The sequence below is a fragment of the Centruroides sculpturatus genome, unplaced genomic scaffold (genome assembly GCF_000671375.1).
Source record: "Centruroides sculpturatus isolate CEXI.00-Female unplaced genomic scaffold, Cexi_2.0 scaffold907, whole genome shotgun sequence".
Lineage (NCBI taxonomy): Eukaryota > Metazoa > Arthropoda > Arachnida > Scorpiones > Buthidae > Centruroides > Centruroides sculpturatus.
Genome location: NW_019385244.1, coordinates 205318 through 223190, shown reverse-complemented (window position 1 = coordinate 223190; position 17873 = coordinate 205318). Strand labels below are relative to the sequence as shown.

Below are 17873 nucleotides of genomic sequence, written 5' to 3'. Positions count from 1 at the left end.
TGTAATGTTTTAGATTACAAATGACCATAGAATTACATATATGATGCTATTTTCATCATTGCATAACTAAGCAGAATTTCCCCAATCTCGAGAAAAAACAGTGAATTTTAAGAATAATTTATCTGTCTCCCGCTTTATATAAGCACTCGCGTTACTGAATGTGTTAATATTTAATCGTATATAACAGATATTAATCGAATAATTATGCCTGCACATACATAATACATATCAATAAACCTAAATAATCCCTTAGATGACTTTTCATACCATAACATAATCCAAATGTAATCGATTTGACTCAGATTCAGATTCAGAAAACAATCGTCATAATTTTGTAGTTTTAGTATAAAATAGATATGATTCTTCATAGTCAATTATAAAATCGTATATAACAGACTAATAAAACCGGCATGTCACGTAAAAACAAATGAGTTTTTATTTTAAAATTGTGAAACTGCCGGCACTACATCGAAAACTAAGATTATATATTTAATTTCTGTATTTCTTCTTCTTTCTGACGTCGTAAAATACTCGTGAAATGTCGAAAGTGCTTTTCTTATTGCCGGGACAAGCAGTAAGCGAGTGTAAGTTTTGGGTTGACTTTTGCGGTTTCCTGTCAGTGTTTAAAAAAAAAAATTTCCACGTTAGATTTTGATGATTTTAATGTCAAAATGCTCAGTAGAACCCTGGCATGTGTATACATTATTTTCCAAAAACTAATATTTTTATTACACTTTTTTATCTGTACTTTTCATCATATTTTTTAAATCAACAATAAATCACTTATAATCTTTTATTTGTGACATATTATTGCTCAAATTGCTCGCCCAGACTAACTACATCGATAAACATTGTTTTAAGTTCCTCGATGTAATTTACTTTGACTAGTATTATTGTAATTTTTCCAAAACCACAAAAATAAACATATCAAATATCAACTCGTTGTAAATTATTTCAACTTACAATTAACACCCGCTTTGTGTGAATTTGAGAGGAAGGAGTAATTTTTAAGATCAGGATAGATTGTCAGTACAGCCCACAATGACTAACTACTGCTACTACTAATGTCAATAAGCCGTTACAGTAATTGGTTTATTGTCCTGTAAACGAAAACACTCTTTTTGATTTTAAGTTAATCAAATTACAATGTTATTATTTTATTGTACTCGGAAGAATATTTTTCTTAACGTTTATTTAACAACTAGTTTTGTTAGATCTGGTTAATTTTATTTTTTAGTCGCAGTGTAACTAGCTTGGCGGTAGTGATGTGCCGGATATCTGTATTCGTATCCGTATCCGCGGATATCCGAGGGAAAAAAAAGATCCGTATCCGTTACTTTTTAGCGGATCTTTAACGGATCTTTTATCTTAATGAATTTCATTACTTTATAAAAAATTTTAAAGATAGGTAGCAATAGCACATTCGTCATTTACTATCGTAAAATATTTCCATATTACACTACTAAACTTTTTTGTCGACATTGTTTTTATTTTAATTTAACTCAACACTCTCGAAAAACACAAACGTAATCTATGCTATCCCGTGTCACACTAGTCACAAACCAGTGTTTCCCAACGTGGGGCCCACGCCCCACAGGGGGCAATTGGATTGCTAAGGAGGGCAATTCGAAAATGGACTTGTCCATTTTCGAATTGTTAAGTTAACCGTATAGCCGCTGTATATGTTAGGAAGACATAAGAATTTTAGAAAGGCTTAGGTGAGTCGGATAGTAACACTACTCCGTGCTCATTTCAATCGGTCCGAATCGTAGGTGGACGAAAGTATGAAATAAAATGGTTGAAATTCTTACAAGATATTATTATTATTTATTGTGAAATTTTGCCGCCCCTGTCGTCCCCCTACGCTACGCTACTGACTGGGAGTCGTATTTTCAATGACCGGATACTTCAGAAATAAGTTCAGAAAAAAGATCCTGTTTTAAGGTCGTATTGACGACTGTGGAAGAAAAAAATCCTAATTATTGAAGAAGAGAACTGGCCAGTTATAGGAGAAGGACGTGTGTTATCCCACCCAACAGTACGCATAAAGAAACAAGCCGAAAAAAGGGACAAAACCCCAGATATCCCTATTTCTATCTTATCTACCATTTTTTCTGTCTTCTTAATTCTATCCCTTTTTCTGTTATTAGTGTTAAGTAAGTGTTTAAGGTTAGTTTTAAGGTTCCAGGTTATATTGTCGCGATCGTGATCTGTATTGTACACGTGCTTTGGATACAGCGAACTATTATTATCGCTGTAATTTCGCATGCTACCGTTTGTACCGTGAAGTTAGAATCCCTCGAAATAGAATCTGTATAAAGACGCGAAATAGCTTAATTGGAAAATTATATCAACTTTTGTTACTTTATCCTGTCTGCCTTTGTGGTGAATTCTAATTTATCACACTTTCACACTATAAAGACGCGAAATAGCTTAATTGGAAAATTATATCAACTTTTGTTACTTTATCCTGTCTGCCTTTGTGGTGAATTCTAATTTAGCACACTTTCACACTATAAACAAAAACACGCGCAGTGCAAGTCAAAACACGTCGCGTTATTAACGCAAAGCGTCAACCATGGGCGTAGCGAGGGGGGAGCCTGGGTGGGCACGGCCCCTCCCAGGGAACCTGGTGCCCTCCCCAGGAAATCACAGCCGAAAAAGTGTTGAGTCGATTTGTAAAAACCTAAAGCTAAAATAAAAGTTTTGAATACTAAAAAAAGGTGAACGGCTTGCTCGGTGCCCAATAATGAACAATAATTTGAAATAATTCAATTTTGTGTCAGGTTGGCCTCCACTAGGCCCCCCATAACAAAACTCTGGCTACGCCCATAGCGTCAACTATCGGTCCAAGGTCACACGCACCGGCGCCCACTGGTACGAAAGTTGAAATCCGTATCCATATCCGCGGATCTAGACTCTAATGATCCGTATCCGTATCCGTATCCGCGGATATACATTTTTAACGATCCGGCACATCACTACTTGGCGGTAACCCCGGGGTTTCCGGCATGCTGATCTCCCCAGCGACATACCGGACAATCTGCGAAGATACGGTATATGGTTTGTTTTAAGTTGCCTATAATAATAAATCGAATCCACAATGGACGAATTGAGAACTGTGAAATGTCGAATCTACGAATTTTTAAAATTACGAGAGTTCGACAGAATTCCAACTCGGATCCATTACTTTAGTAAGAGAATTGTTGTGTAGAAACAGTTTTTAAGTGAAAAAATTTAAGTTATTCATAAACGAGATGATTCTTTGCAGTTATTAGTTACCCTTTATTAAAATGGATTCTGTTTGCCGATCAAAAATGTCATTTAATTATAAAATATACATTTTTAAACGATAAATTTAAAATTGTTTTACACAATTATCCTAATTCTGTGTTATTAAACTATGTGTATATTAAACAGATAATGTCTTATGAACTATATACAACTAATAAGTTTATATAAATAAAAAGTATGATTAATTTCTTAAACAGAGTACATAGCTGAAGTGTATTGAAGTGAATTAAACAATGTTTTCTCAGAAAGTTGAAATTCAATTTCATAGAATATTAAATAAAAACATTTTATGATGTATTTGTTGATTAATTTATAGATAAACCTAAAATAACCAAAACATCACACGATGTGTTGTTTTGATTATGTGTAAGAATAAAGATTTTAAAATCGGAAATAATTTTAAACTCAAAAATATCTCATTTATTTGTATATTTATATATATATAAAACAAAATTCAAATAGTTCAATAAATTATTATCATTACTACAAAGGACAAAATTGCGTTATTATTTTCAAAATTAATTAATTATCGATATGTTCAAAAAGTTTCAGGATCTATATATATTTAAAAAAATAACAGTGAAAAATGCCACACAGCTTATTGGAACCAAAGCTGTGTGGTTCCAATAACATCTATGGCATATAATCTACATTCTGCCAATCATACAAGTCTACTCTGCATTCCAGCAAATCGGAAGTTAACCTTTATTTGTTTCTCGTTTCGAAGATTTAGAGAGCTTAGGCCTAGAGTACATTTTTACTCGAAAGTTTGTCATAATTCGTATATATTTTTAGAGTAGTTGCATATTTATTACATACTTCCTTAATCGTGTTTGAGACAAAAACGATTTTTAATTCTGACGATAATAATGGCGGCGATCCAGTTTCGTTACGGGAGGTTCTATTTTACTTTTTAAAATTTACTTTCTTATGTTTTAATTAAAGTAATTTTTGAAATTAAAATTGCCACATTATATAAATCTTTACTCCGAGTCTCGTGCAAAGTCAACATGCTTTATAGGCCAATACATAGGACTGTCCATAAATTACGTAACGCAGATACGGGTGTTTACAGAAATGTTACGTAATGTTAAGATCTCAATCTTTGGGTAACAGAATGATTCATCTTTGTTTCCGAAGAGTCATATAGTAAACCTGCTGTTTATGATAATCTTTTATACAGTACCTAATTAATTAACAAAATAACGTAACGTATTGTACTCCATGCTGTGTATTACTCCTTAGTACAATTAAGGAGATCGATCTAGGATAGCCTATGCGTCAGGTAATTTTAGTGGTAACTATGTGCGACGCGTTAAAGACTGTTACAGGGTATGGAATGGTAGTTGAAAATATAAAAATAGCATTACGTAACTTATAGATGATCCCTTATCGTGATTTTTGTAGATTCCTTATAATTATTTAACTGTAACGATAATAATACAGTCCATACTGAAACATAAAAGGAATTTAAATTCAGACTATATCATTTATAAGTTAGCGACACACGGCCCGTGTCAACTAATATAATAAAAAATAAAAACGCGTTAGGATATAAAGAAATTTATTTAATATTTTTCAAACTAATTCTGAACGAGATACCTTCGCCAATGATTTCGTCAATTCAGAAAACATTTAGCAAAATCAGCTTCTTTGGAACTGTCCATAATTTATTTAACCAAGATATGGATGGTGTGATGTAGGTAATTGTTATAATGGGTTACAAGAGGATGGTATAGAGTTGCCTACTCTTCGGGAGACTCCCGGGTTTTGGTAAGCATTTTTAATTTGGGACTCCTAAATAGAGGCCCATTCTTTCTGTATTTCCTGGACTTGATGATCGCGTTTTGAATTAAATATTGAATAAAACTTTTGAATTAAAACAATTTAAAAATAGGCGATAGCGTTTTGTTTTTATGAGAGTAAAACGTCGAATCTTTCGAAAGATTTTATTTCTGGAGTCGAAAACTTCCGGAATCAATTCCTTAGGAATTGGCAAGCTTGGGATAGGGATGTTTACAAAAACATTACGTAATGCTACGTCTCAACCCTTCTCTAACAGAATGATTCACTTTTTTTCTGAAGTGTTGAATAACGAACCATACTGTTTGTGTCACTGCTTTATACGTTTTATACGTAACTAATAACGTATAAAACGTAACTAATAACTAATAACGTAGGGGAGACAGGGGGAAATGGAAAACGTTAAAGTAATGCCGATCAGAGCGTTTTGATCGCGTGCTCAAATATAGTCTAGTAGTGATATCATTTAGTACTAGATTATAGTAATGCATGCATCGTGTTTTTGTATTATTTGAAATTAAACTATCGTAATAAGTCCACGTTTTGTGATTTTTAATACGTTCGTCATAAGAATGGTGCGTCTGTTTTGTAGAGTTAAGTAACATATTTTCATAATTTTATTTTTATTCTTTGGCATTATATGTAAAATAAATTATAACTTGTTTGCACTACTGTTAATATAGTGTTCGCCAAAATGAACTGTTTGCCCCGACTAGATCCATTCTGAATGCAGTGGATGGGATCGCTCAAATGGCAAGTCCTACATCTGTACATTTGTTGTACAATACGTAAAGATTAGTTTTGTGAGTTTTTCTATCAGTTCTTTGCACGCATTTTTATGACACATTAATTAATGCTTGTTTCAACTAGTATCAATAATTTTTTCTTATACTATAGTCATAACTGTTTTATTGTTTACCTACCTAATAACATTCTAAAATCTCAATAAAACCTACCATAATCTACCTATCTTAGGATAATGGCAAACACGGTTCGTGATTACCTCACATACAAAGATAATGCCAAATAACGAAATAACTACAAAAATATTTATTTTTGAATATAAAAAAATTTTCAGCAGATTACTTTTCGGGTCAGCTGTTAAGGATAAGTAACCTCAACTGAAAAATATTTAGCCGACTCGCATATTTACATTAGTTAGGACCATCCAAACCTTAAGTGACATTTTCCCAATCTCTTCCGTTCATTACTTCTGCGCTTTATTCTTTAGTACCATTAATTAATTAAGGGGTTGATAGAAGTATGTATTATGTAATTTTGGGATTCGTGTGTGCAATAACATTACGGTGCGTTACAAGGTTCTCCGTATAACGCTCTGTAACGTTGATGGTAATTGAAAAGTATAAAAATAGCGTTACGTAATGCATGGACGACCCCTTCAGAGATGGCAAAAATTTTTCCATTTGTCTTATATCTGTTCTATTGAGTAAAATCGTTTTTTAAAAAATTAGTTTTTGTTTTTTTTTCAACTTTGGCAAAAGAAAGTCATTGGGAAACAGATCAAAGGAATGGAATTGTTGCGGAGGAAAATAATTTTGTTATAAGAACTCAAAGACAAAGAAAATTTTTGCCATCCCCGAAAGAAGATGGTATTTCTAAATGTTTCCCGAAGTACAGAAATTACAGAAAGTAGGTGTATATTAAAATTCAGGGAGAATATTTTGAAAAAAATATTAAATAATAGATAAACCTAAAATAACCAAAACATCACACGATGTGTTGTTTTGATTATGTGTAAGAATAAAGATTTTAAAATCGGAAATAATTTTAAACTCAAAANATAATAATTTATAGTCTAATTTATATTTTGAAAGAAATATTATATACATTTTCTTTTTCATAATACGTTTTAACTTTTTGACCAAATGTTGGAACTTTTTGAACACACCTCATAGGTTTATTATTTTTTTTTTACAAATTTAGCATACATTATCTTGTTCCGCGCGAGGTACTTCATAAACAAGCAATTACTTTTTGATTAATCCGCTATTTTTATAATTTTTAAGATCCGAACAAAATAAAGAGACTATATTATCATAAAGAAGCGATATTTTATCGGTCGGCAAAATTTATCAACTGTAAATACATTCTCCAAATACCGTTATCTTCCTTAAACAAATATTTAAATACAAGTTAAAATGATAAGTTTATAGACAATATTTTAGTAACGAGTTTACACTATATAATATCTGATTCTGAAATATAGTACAACTAACGGATATTTGCGGATTTTTTCAATTGGCCGCTAAACATATGAACGAAATTCTGAACTGTTTTCATTATATAAACTCATCATAATGTAATAATCTTCACACTTCATATAAAGTTATTATGTTATATTTTGGAAAAATTTCTAAAACTGAGTTATGTATTTAAAAATATCAGATAAAAAGACAGATAAATGGCTTATAACTGATGAATCATTAGTGAAAGTGTAATTTGGATAATATTTTGCACTGTTTAGGAGATTTCACATTAATCAGCGAAATATAAGAGATAAATAAATTAACAATCAACGACGTAATGATATAGAAATTCAATGAATAAATCGATATAATTGATTTCAATTACACGATATAGAACGAATATGAATATTCAATAGTGAATAAAAGCGTGGTTTAATAAATTAAAAAAAAATAAGTTTAAAACATTTGAAAATATACGTGTAATGGTTTAGAATAGAAATCAATTGTTCAGTATATTTGAATGAAGTTAGAGAGAAGCTGTAACGCGCTCGACAGTAGAGACACACTTTGACCATCTGAACAAAGATGGCGGCAAATGCTGTGAACGGTACGTTAGAACAAAGCTGTAACTCGAGTCCAACCAAAGAAAACAAAACATCATCATCAACGAATACAGAAGAAATCGAACAGCAGACTTACGTAAATGGCACAGCAGTCACATCTACGGACACGACCGACCTGTCTGAAGAGACAAAGGTAAAATCTAAGTCCTTTCTTCTCTTTCCATTCAATGGCGTCGCTCATTTGACAAGCGAAGCCTTCTAAGTGTAAAAAGCGGCATCCTTTCGGGTTAAAGAAACAAGCTTAAATTACCCACAATCATAGGATTAAGTTATTTAATAGCACGCTATCTTCGAATAGAAATTTTTGCATTCTTGCTAGTAATATATGGATTGGGTTTATTAGGAAGAGCGAGAGCAAATTAATTTAAATGGGATTATTAGAGGATGTTTAATTATTCAACTTTGATTCTTATTGCATAAAGTAATTAAGTGTACATATTAAATGATTTTGTATAAGAAATTGATTAAATATTAATTTTTCTGATTAAATGAAATTATTCGATTTCTTTTTCTGTAAATGATTTGTTTTTGAGAAATTATATAATCAATTACAGAATATATTTACTCAATTCAACTGATTTTCTGATGGATTGTTAAAAGTCTTAAATTAAATTTTAGAGAAAATATATGTTGACAACAGAAAGTAAAAATTTTAATAATTAAACAAAGCATTTACAGTATATTCAGAACTAAGATTAGATTTTTATACAATGTCAATTTATGAAGGCTCTTTTATTTGCATTTACTATTGATTTTCTTCTTATGTAAAATAGACTGTTGGATATCTTGCAATATTTTATGTATACATATGAAATACATCTAACTAGAAGCTGACTGCTAACCTTTCAGGTTTATATTTGTAAGATTGAAAATTATTTTATTAAAAAATTTAGTAATAATATTAAATTTTCACAAACTTTTATATGTATAAATTTAAATAAAATCTTCATAATAAAATTTCTCAAGTTTCTTGGATGTCTTTAGATATATTGAATAATTGCCAATTAAATAATAAGCTATTAAATTCATAGATAAATGAAAAGTATATAAATGTTATGAATAATTTTAAGAAATAGCTAGAGATAGATCAACTAAGTATAAATTAGAATACTGCATATAATTTAATTATATGATATTTATGTTTAATGTATTAATATTTTTTTCTTAACTGTCAAACTTTTTGTATTAAATATTTGACTTCAGGGCCTTATTTTTTGAAGATAGATGAGTAGTCTGAAGGTATTTTTCAATTGAGAATAAATATCATTTTTTAAAAACAGTATTGATTTTGTAGTATTAAATGAATCTTTTGAAATATTGTACAAAAACAGGAAAATATAATGTAAATTTTCATTCATATAATTATGAATATTATACAAATTAAAATAAATATGTCAAAATAACCTTTAGATTCTTAATATTTGAAGATTCTGTTCAAATAAACTATCTCCAATCTGGATAAGACTTTGTGGTTGAGACAGTTTTTCTTTCTTCTCATGTGTATTATCATGCTGAGATGTAGTGTTTTCAAAAAGCCTTTCCAAAAATATTAAAAATATATATGGAGAGAAGCACTGTCAAGATAAATATTACATTTGATATAAAACAGTTTTAAATAAAATATGAAAAAATATTTTTTAAAAGGATACAGTATATTTATTAATATTTTGTTATATCATTTGAGTTTTGTTTATATATAATCTCTGTTTCTTTTTAAGTAATTAATAATAAAACTAACTTCTTAATTAAGATTTGTTAAAATAGTTTTTTAATTTTAATTTATAGAATCAAAGTTATTGATGATATTATTATTATTTAAAATTAACTTATAATCCAACTATATTGTGTTGAATATTATTATATAAGATAGTTGACAGTTTTCAATATATAGCATGCAGAGCTAATGCAGCGTGTAGACATATTGTCATAGCTGTCATAAGTTAGTTTAAAGAATTTATTTGGGTTGATGCAACTATGGATTAAAGCGGAATTCTTTATTGTTTTGATAATTTTTATTATAATATTTTAAATTTACTATTGATTTGTATAATAGTAAATATTGTATATAATAAATATAAAATAAAATATCTGTGTGTAGAATTTATATAAAACTTAATAAGTCCAAATAAATTGAATTATATATATTTTTGTGATTTTTAAATTTATATGTTTTTAATTATTACTTTAAGCATTGAGAAAAACTATTTTATATACAGTAATACCTCAATTTACGCTACCCCAACTTATGCAAACCCGGAGTTATGCGATTTTCAAATCTCGTCGATTCGTCTTTTGTTTGAACGCCACGCAACTCTTGATTACCATTTCCCCCACACTATTGTTCAGCTTACATGTTCGGACGTGTCGCGCGGAATCGACACATAGCTACAATTTATTTTGTGTTATTTATTTCTGTATTTGTTATATCTACGGAGACTTGAGAGACTCTATGTGGTGATTTCTTGTAACAGTGAACGAATCAAAAGATGAGATAAGATTAACGAGAACATTTATTAGCTTACATACATTCGACTTGGATTTTACACAAATTGAGAAATTATACCTCCGACTTACGCGGTTATCGCTCGGTTCCACCTATTGCGTAAGTTCGGGGTATTACTGTATTTCAAATATAATTCCAAACTTTTTTTGTAGAGATTAAAGAATTTTTAATAATGCCTTTAAGATCTCAACTTTGTATAGAGTTATTAATTTAAAAAAATTAAATTTTGAAATTCATTAGATAACTAATAAATATTTTTACAATATTTCTGTATATAGATTATATAAAATAAAGAATAAAATAAAATAATTAGCAATTTTTATATATAGAAAAAGTATTTCATTTTGATTACTTTATTCTAATTGTTTTTAATGAAAATCTTGATATATTTTGGCTAAAATATAATAATCTAGCACAGTAATCTTCATCTTATAGCCAGTATAGCCTAGTTAGTGAACCTGGCAAACTAGATTCACCAACTGGTCAGTAGAAATCACACAAAATTTTAAAATATTTTTATGATTCATAAATATTTATATTCAGTATGTACTTAAACTGATTAATTATTGATAGTAATTGTTGTTTTACTGTATTGCTTGTATGTATGTATGTATGTAATTTCTAGATTAAGCATAACAAAAAACAATAAACATATTGATAAATTTGTTCTCTACATACAAATAGCTATATAAGTTTTATGTTGTTGGCTGGAAAAATATAAAAGTTAGAGAAAATAAATAAAAGACCTATATGAAAAATTTTAATATTACATTTCAGAATTAAATTATTATTTTTATTGAAGATGTCTGCATAAAGTTAAATTGATATTTCGAGTTTTTAAAATATAATATGCCATTTTATTTTTTCCTCACTGCATTTCATTGGTATGGTCTGTGGAATTTTGTTGGAATCACATTAAACTCATATGAAAAAAGTGGAGAATTCTGATCTAACACATTGATAATGTAGAAGTTACTGATGACTTCTATAAAAGATTTCTCTTGAAATGATGATCAAGTCATTAGTGATTCCTATTGTAATATTTTTTTAATGGCTTTTTTTGAGATGTCTAATGAAATATTTCAGTATCATTATGAATTGAAATGAATTTGACATACTTATAAAGTGGAGAAACATCAGAATACAATCTAAATTATGGGTTTATTTCAAAACTTCTTTTGAATGAATGTAAAATTTTATTAAGAAATTATGAAATATTAGATGATTTTATTGTCCACTCTTCTTTGTTTTGCTAATACAGTTAATACTAATTATAGTAATAATAAATAAATAAATATAGAGCTGGTTAGTAGATATTAATCCACATGTTGTCTATGTAAAGATCTACTTATAGTGTGCAAATTTGCATTCTGAATTGTCAGATATGTAACACATTGGACTAATAATATTTAATGAGATGTTTTCAATTAACCCTTAACCTGACTCCTGGGGTTTGATGCTGACCATCTTAGGGTCTTTGATATAGATATATCAGAATGACTAGTATGTAGAAAATTACAATAAAAACAGTAACAAAACATAAAATAATCTAAAATTTGGAAAACTAAAATTATTCCTGAAAAATTCAAATACAGTAGTGTCTGCTTATAATGAACCTGTACAGACTGTCAGAACTGATTCATTATAACTGATATTGATTATATCGGATAAGAAATAAAACATAGTCTAATTTTGAAAAACTAAAGTTTTTAATGTCTCAAAGATAAAATATAACAAATTATTACATAGGAAGTTGCCCATTAAAACCTCAATATAAATGTGATGGTTACTTAAAAAACTCTGTTACTTTTGTTTGTTGATTTTTGCTAGTTGCATAACATTCTGTAATATATAGTTCCATTTCAGCAAAACTATTTAAAATATTTTGTGAAGTATTAGGTGTTCGTAAAAACTCTCAAATAACAATAGTATTTTGGAAAACTTTCAGAAATTGGCATTATTGGAACGTCAACCATCTGCATATGTTGTATTGTCATCTTCATCCTCACTAATTTTGTTATTTTTGAAAGACACTGAAACTATAATATTATTGGTCAAAGGTTTCCTACTAATAACACTGTCATCAACCCTACACATTCTTCAAAATCATAATCAGAAAATGCATCTGGTAACTGAAGAGGGAGCATATCTTGAACACCTTTTGTTTTATCATTTGTTAGTTTACTTTTCAAAAATTCATTGTTCGGAATGTCATCATCTAAATTGAACTCTTCTCCATTAATGTGTAGAAAGCCAGCGTGTCAAAAACAATTTACTATTGTTTGCATTGATACATTTTGCCATGCTGTATGGATGAAGTTTATTACATCAAGATTTATAGAAAACGATTCTTTGCTATTATCTATAGAAGTTACATTTTCAAAAGGAGAATTTCCCGATAGCTGCTCTTTAAGCTGTATATAACCTCTTGATCTAAAGGCTGTAGTTTTGAATTTGTATTGGGCAGCATGAACATCAGGTAGAATGCAACATAAATTCTTGATGTAGGAATGCAAGCAGTTGTCAATCAATAATAAAATTTTTCATTTCTTTCTTCTCAGTTCTTTGTCCCATTCTCGCAATTTGCATAGAAAATGTTAGTGGCCATCCAAGCACTTTGGTTAGATTTGTATTTTTCCAGTAGCAGTCGATTTTTAAAACATCTTGGATTTTTCAATTTACTGATTACTAATAATTTTCTCTTTTCCATTCCTATAACATTTGTTACTAGTAGAATAGTAATTCTTTCTTTAGATAACTTTCCTCCTGCACAGCTTTCTCCTTTGTATTTTAGTGTCCTGTTTGGTGTAAGCTAATATAAAAGACTCATTTCATCTGTGTTAAAGCTATCACAATGTTGGAAATTTTCTCTAATTTTTGGCCACTTATTTTGCACCCAGTCTTCTACTGTGTCCATGTATATTGCAGCTTCTTCTCCAACAATTTCTCAATGAAAACAATAATATGTCTTTTTAAATCTCTTCTCCAACTTCATCCAAATTCAAAAAGAGTACTGAGTTTAAATGTGGTTTAAACTCAGTACTCTTTTTGAATTTGCTTTCTAACTCTTCTGCTTTTGATTGTAATATAGCACCACTAATAGTGATGATTTTAAGTCTCTGTTGAGAGAACAATTTTAAATTAATAATACTCAATCTAATTTAGCATGTGCTGTTTTCTAAGTGTTTTAATATTTGAATAATCATGTCCAAAACTCGTGAGTATTTTGTCTTTTTCCTTCCAAATGGTAGTAACTGTTGATTTAGTTATATTCGTTTCTTTACATAATTTGCTTTGCTTTATACTGCTTTCCAACCTTTTAATATTTTATATTTAGTTTGTAACTTAAATGGCATAGATTTCTGTTTATACTGATTAGTGCTTAAGAGTCATCATATTTCACAAGAATGTATTCACAGTACTTTGTAATTCCAACTTAGTAAATGGCAAGAGTCGATATGCCTCAAGATTGCATGCAGTTTATTTTTTATAAGCAATGTCAGTAAACAGAATTTTTCTAATCAATAACAGCATAAATTTTAAATTTTGTGATGGTTTGATTTTGAAATTCAAATTTGAAATATCTGTAAAAAATAAAACTAAATATAGGTATTTTTACCTATATTTACAGTTGAAGTTTCTAGCCAGTGAAATGTATACTTTCAATTTCCAAATGTTAAATTGGTGAGAAATTGAACAAAATCATTTAATTGTTAATAAGAGATGAGAAATAACATTTAAAATTTAAATTACAGCACTAACAAATGAAAATTATTGACAGTGTAAATTTTTAAGTTCATTGTTAATTGACCAGATGAACCTCAGATAATACTTTAATGAACTAAAAAGACTGCTAGCGAGAGTATAAAAATTTAAATTTGTGATGAAAAATTAGGTAAATAAATGTGTGCATTGAAATTAGTTAATTAAAAGCAAAAATATCGAAATTAAGCAACATTTCCTGTATTAGATCATTTTAGATAATCCTTACCTTTTGTTTTAAAAATTAGACAAATTTTTAATTTTATTAATTTAGAAATTGTAGAAAAACAATAATTTGAAATGAGATGTCAATCACAATTTCTATATGCTGGCATATATATTTGAATCCAGAAAAAAAATTTCACCAGATAAAAATCCCATTTGTAATAAAGTCCCAAAACAAACACCTGTCTGTGAACATATATATATACACAGAGTATGTATACATGCTTTAGGGAAAGAAAAATCTGTAGTCTATAAATACTTTTTTTAAAATATGAAAATACAAAGAAAAATTTCCTTGCTTTCATTTTTATTTTCCATTGTTCACACCAGTGACAGTCCAAAACAAGGCTTCTCATGCTTAGAGATGACCTTTGAGGCTCATCAATAAAATGCAAATGTAAACAGAATGCAAATGTAAACAGTTTTCCTCTCCATGTATGAAAATTCTTATTTTGAACTGTCACTCTGGTGTGAATGATGGAAAATAAAAATGAAAACAAGAAATTTTTTCTTTGCATATTAGTGATATTTTTATATTTTTTAAAAATTAAATACCACCAGCCAGATTTTGAAATTTTACTTTTTATAAATATTTTAATACTAAACTTATTTTTATATCACAAGATTAATACAAGTTACCCTTGGCCTCTACAATTAAAAGAGGGGCTCAAAGTGATGACCATTAGCCTTTAGACATTTATGTGTATGGCAAACTGCTTGGGCAATGTTGGCCAGAGCATTTAGTGGGATTGCTGCACATTTCTTCTCTAAGGGCTGCTAGTATAGTCTGTTTTCTGCAAGTCATGACATTCTTTAGGGTCCCCATAGGTAAAAGTCTGCAGGTATTAAATCAGGAGAATGTGCAGAAAACTCAACTGCACCTCTTTATTCTAGCCAGTGGCATTGTAAATTCTCATTCAGATAAGCTTTCATGTCTTGGTAGTAGTGTGGGGGTGTGCCTCCTTGTTGAAAGAAAAATTCATCATTTCCATAAGTTCATGTATGGCAGGTAAGATGGATATGCATAATGTGTTTAGGTATGCATACACATAAATGTCTGGAAGCTAATAGCCATCACTTTGAGCATGTCTTGTAATTTTAGAGATTAATACAAAGGAAACTGGTATTAATTTTGTGATATCTGAGTAAATTTAGTATTAAAATATTTATACAAATTTTTCTTTTCCTAAAGTGTGTATACAATTTTTTTGGCTGACTGTATAGATATGAATATATATAGACATCTTTATGTACAGTCTTGGCCTGTTTCTACATCTTTATTTAATGGAAGTTAATTGTTGATTCCATTTTTCAAGGATGATGCATCAGTCAGTTTTGGAAGAGTACTATATAGAATTGATGGTTAATTCTATCAGAGAGAAAACATTAAAAAAAATTTATAGCTTTTTCAGCTGTATAAATATGAAATTTGAAGTCATATTTAAAGTGATTGGTGAGTTATATTGTAAGCTTCTTTGAAGGGTATTTGTAAACATATGGATACTTATCTAATTTTTAAAATTATTAAATTTATTTGCATATTTTGTCTTAATCATCCACATTAAAACCACTGAATATACATGCAATGACACAATATTATATAAGGTGTTTTCAAATTTACATGTCACATTGAGATAAATAAGATAATGAATACTATGAAGACCCTGAATGAATCTTTTTCATGTTTCTGTAATACCCTCATGTGTAAATTATGTTGACAACATAGTAAAAACATAACATAATAATATGCTGACAACATAAAATGTGACTTTGTTTGTTTCTGTGACTTTTTTCTGTTTATTATACATGTTATTAGTTAAGTTACTAGATATCAATAGATATGTTCATTCTTCTGTTCATTTAAGCTATGGACTTTCCACAGGTAATTAAATTTAAAAAGCTATGTAAAGTTTATTTTCCATAGCTTAAATTTATAAAAACTAGAACATAGAAACATTAATGAGAAATACAATTATATCATGCATGATTCATGAAGGTCAAAAGTGCATTAATACAATCTAACAAAACATATATCAAGTAACTAAGCTCTGAATTATTGATGATGATGAGCCTAATGAACTGCTGTTGTCATGTTATAGGAAGCCTTTATTATTCAATTAAGCTATAGAATTTGGCCTAAAGACCAAATTCTATAGCTTAGTTGGCTATAAGAAGATTGATCTAGCTCAGTTGTTCTCAAACTGTGAGTGTGATTTCCTTTCTAGTGAACACAAAGGAAAGTTATCATTGTGTTAATGATTACAATTTAGTTACTACTTCAAAATTTGATATCATTTAACAGTTTGTGCATTGCCTGGAAAACTGGCTTTAATTACAACTGGATAAGCAAACAACTTTACCAGTCAATGTACCTAGTTATTTAAAATGTAATACTATATCAAAAAACTGTAAGATCTTACTTTTAATAGATTAAATACATCCTAAGTAAACTGTATATCAGTATGCTTTCAGGAAAAGTATAGGGAATACAAGAATTTTTTACAAAAAGGAGAGCATCATGTTAAAAAGTTCAAAAACCACTGATTTAGTTTAATTGACATTATTATGGATTATAATTGATTTTATTATAAGTTTTATAATAAAAACTTTCAAAATTTTTTGTCCCTCAATTTGTAGTTTCTGGTTACACCATGGATTGCATTAATTAATGAACACATTATTGTACAAAATCAACATTTATAATGATTCATGTGCTTATAATAATTACACTGTTCTGCAAAAAAAACTTTTTTTCTATTTCTGAAAAAAATGCATTGTGGGCCTGGTTGTACTTCGAGCACTGAATTCAAACCTGTTTTTAGTTTTTTTCTGTCAGGGATAGTTTATGAGTAATCATAATTTTATTTTTTCTTTATGTTTCTGATATAGTGCAGGACACATTAGCTGGAATTCAAGAAACAAATCAGCTTTTTTATGATATTAAGATCATCACATTAAGAAAGGTTGGGATCTAACATATAAGACAGTACTCTTAGTATATTAGCTTTGTAGCATTTATTTCACATGAGCAATTACAGAAAAGTGACAAAAAATGAGCCACCATATAGTAATGCACATCACTTTTTCTCTTGTATTGAGAATCTTTCTTCTCTCGAATGATATTCCAGCAATAATCTGCTAACATAGAAGGTACCCACTTCTCTTCATAATGCCTCTCTATTGTAGAAATGTCTATGGAATCTTTTGCCATGTTCATCCAATACGTCACTACAACTCTGTGAAGTAGTTCAGATAAGTCCATCATATGTATGTACCTTCATAGACATATTGCACCCCAGATCTTGATATGCTTTGATCATGTCATTCACCATTGCTTTGTAGTTGGTAGCTCTTCTTCTGAGGAAGTTTTCTGATACCATCTTGAAACACTCCCATGCTCTCTTTTTTCTTTGGCAGTTAAACATGCTTCAAAATTTGCATCTTTCTGCAGCTCCT

General features: G+C 29.2%; 1 protein-coding gene across 3 annotated transcripts in view; it reads left to right on the top strand.

Annotated features, from left to right (window-relative positions):
- Positions 1-7690: 7690 nt before the first annotated feature.
- The window catches only part of LOC111636664 (RNA binding protein fox-1 homolog 1-like), a 172163-nt gene continuing 161980 nt past the window's right edge, over positions 7691-17873 (top strand). For 2 of the 3 annotated variants that reach the window (XM_023381952.1, XM_023381950.1), the window contains exon 1: positions 7695-8060. In XM_023381952.1, coding sequence (XP_023237720.1) covers positions 7890-8060 — 171 coding nt within the window. In that variant the 5' untranslated portion in view covers positions 7695-7889. Of the gene's footprint in view, positions 8061-17873 lie in introns of all 3 variants that reach the window. The other variant, XM_023381951.1, reaches the window with a different exon arrangement.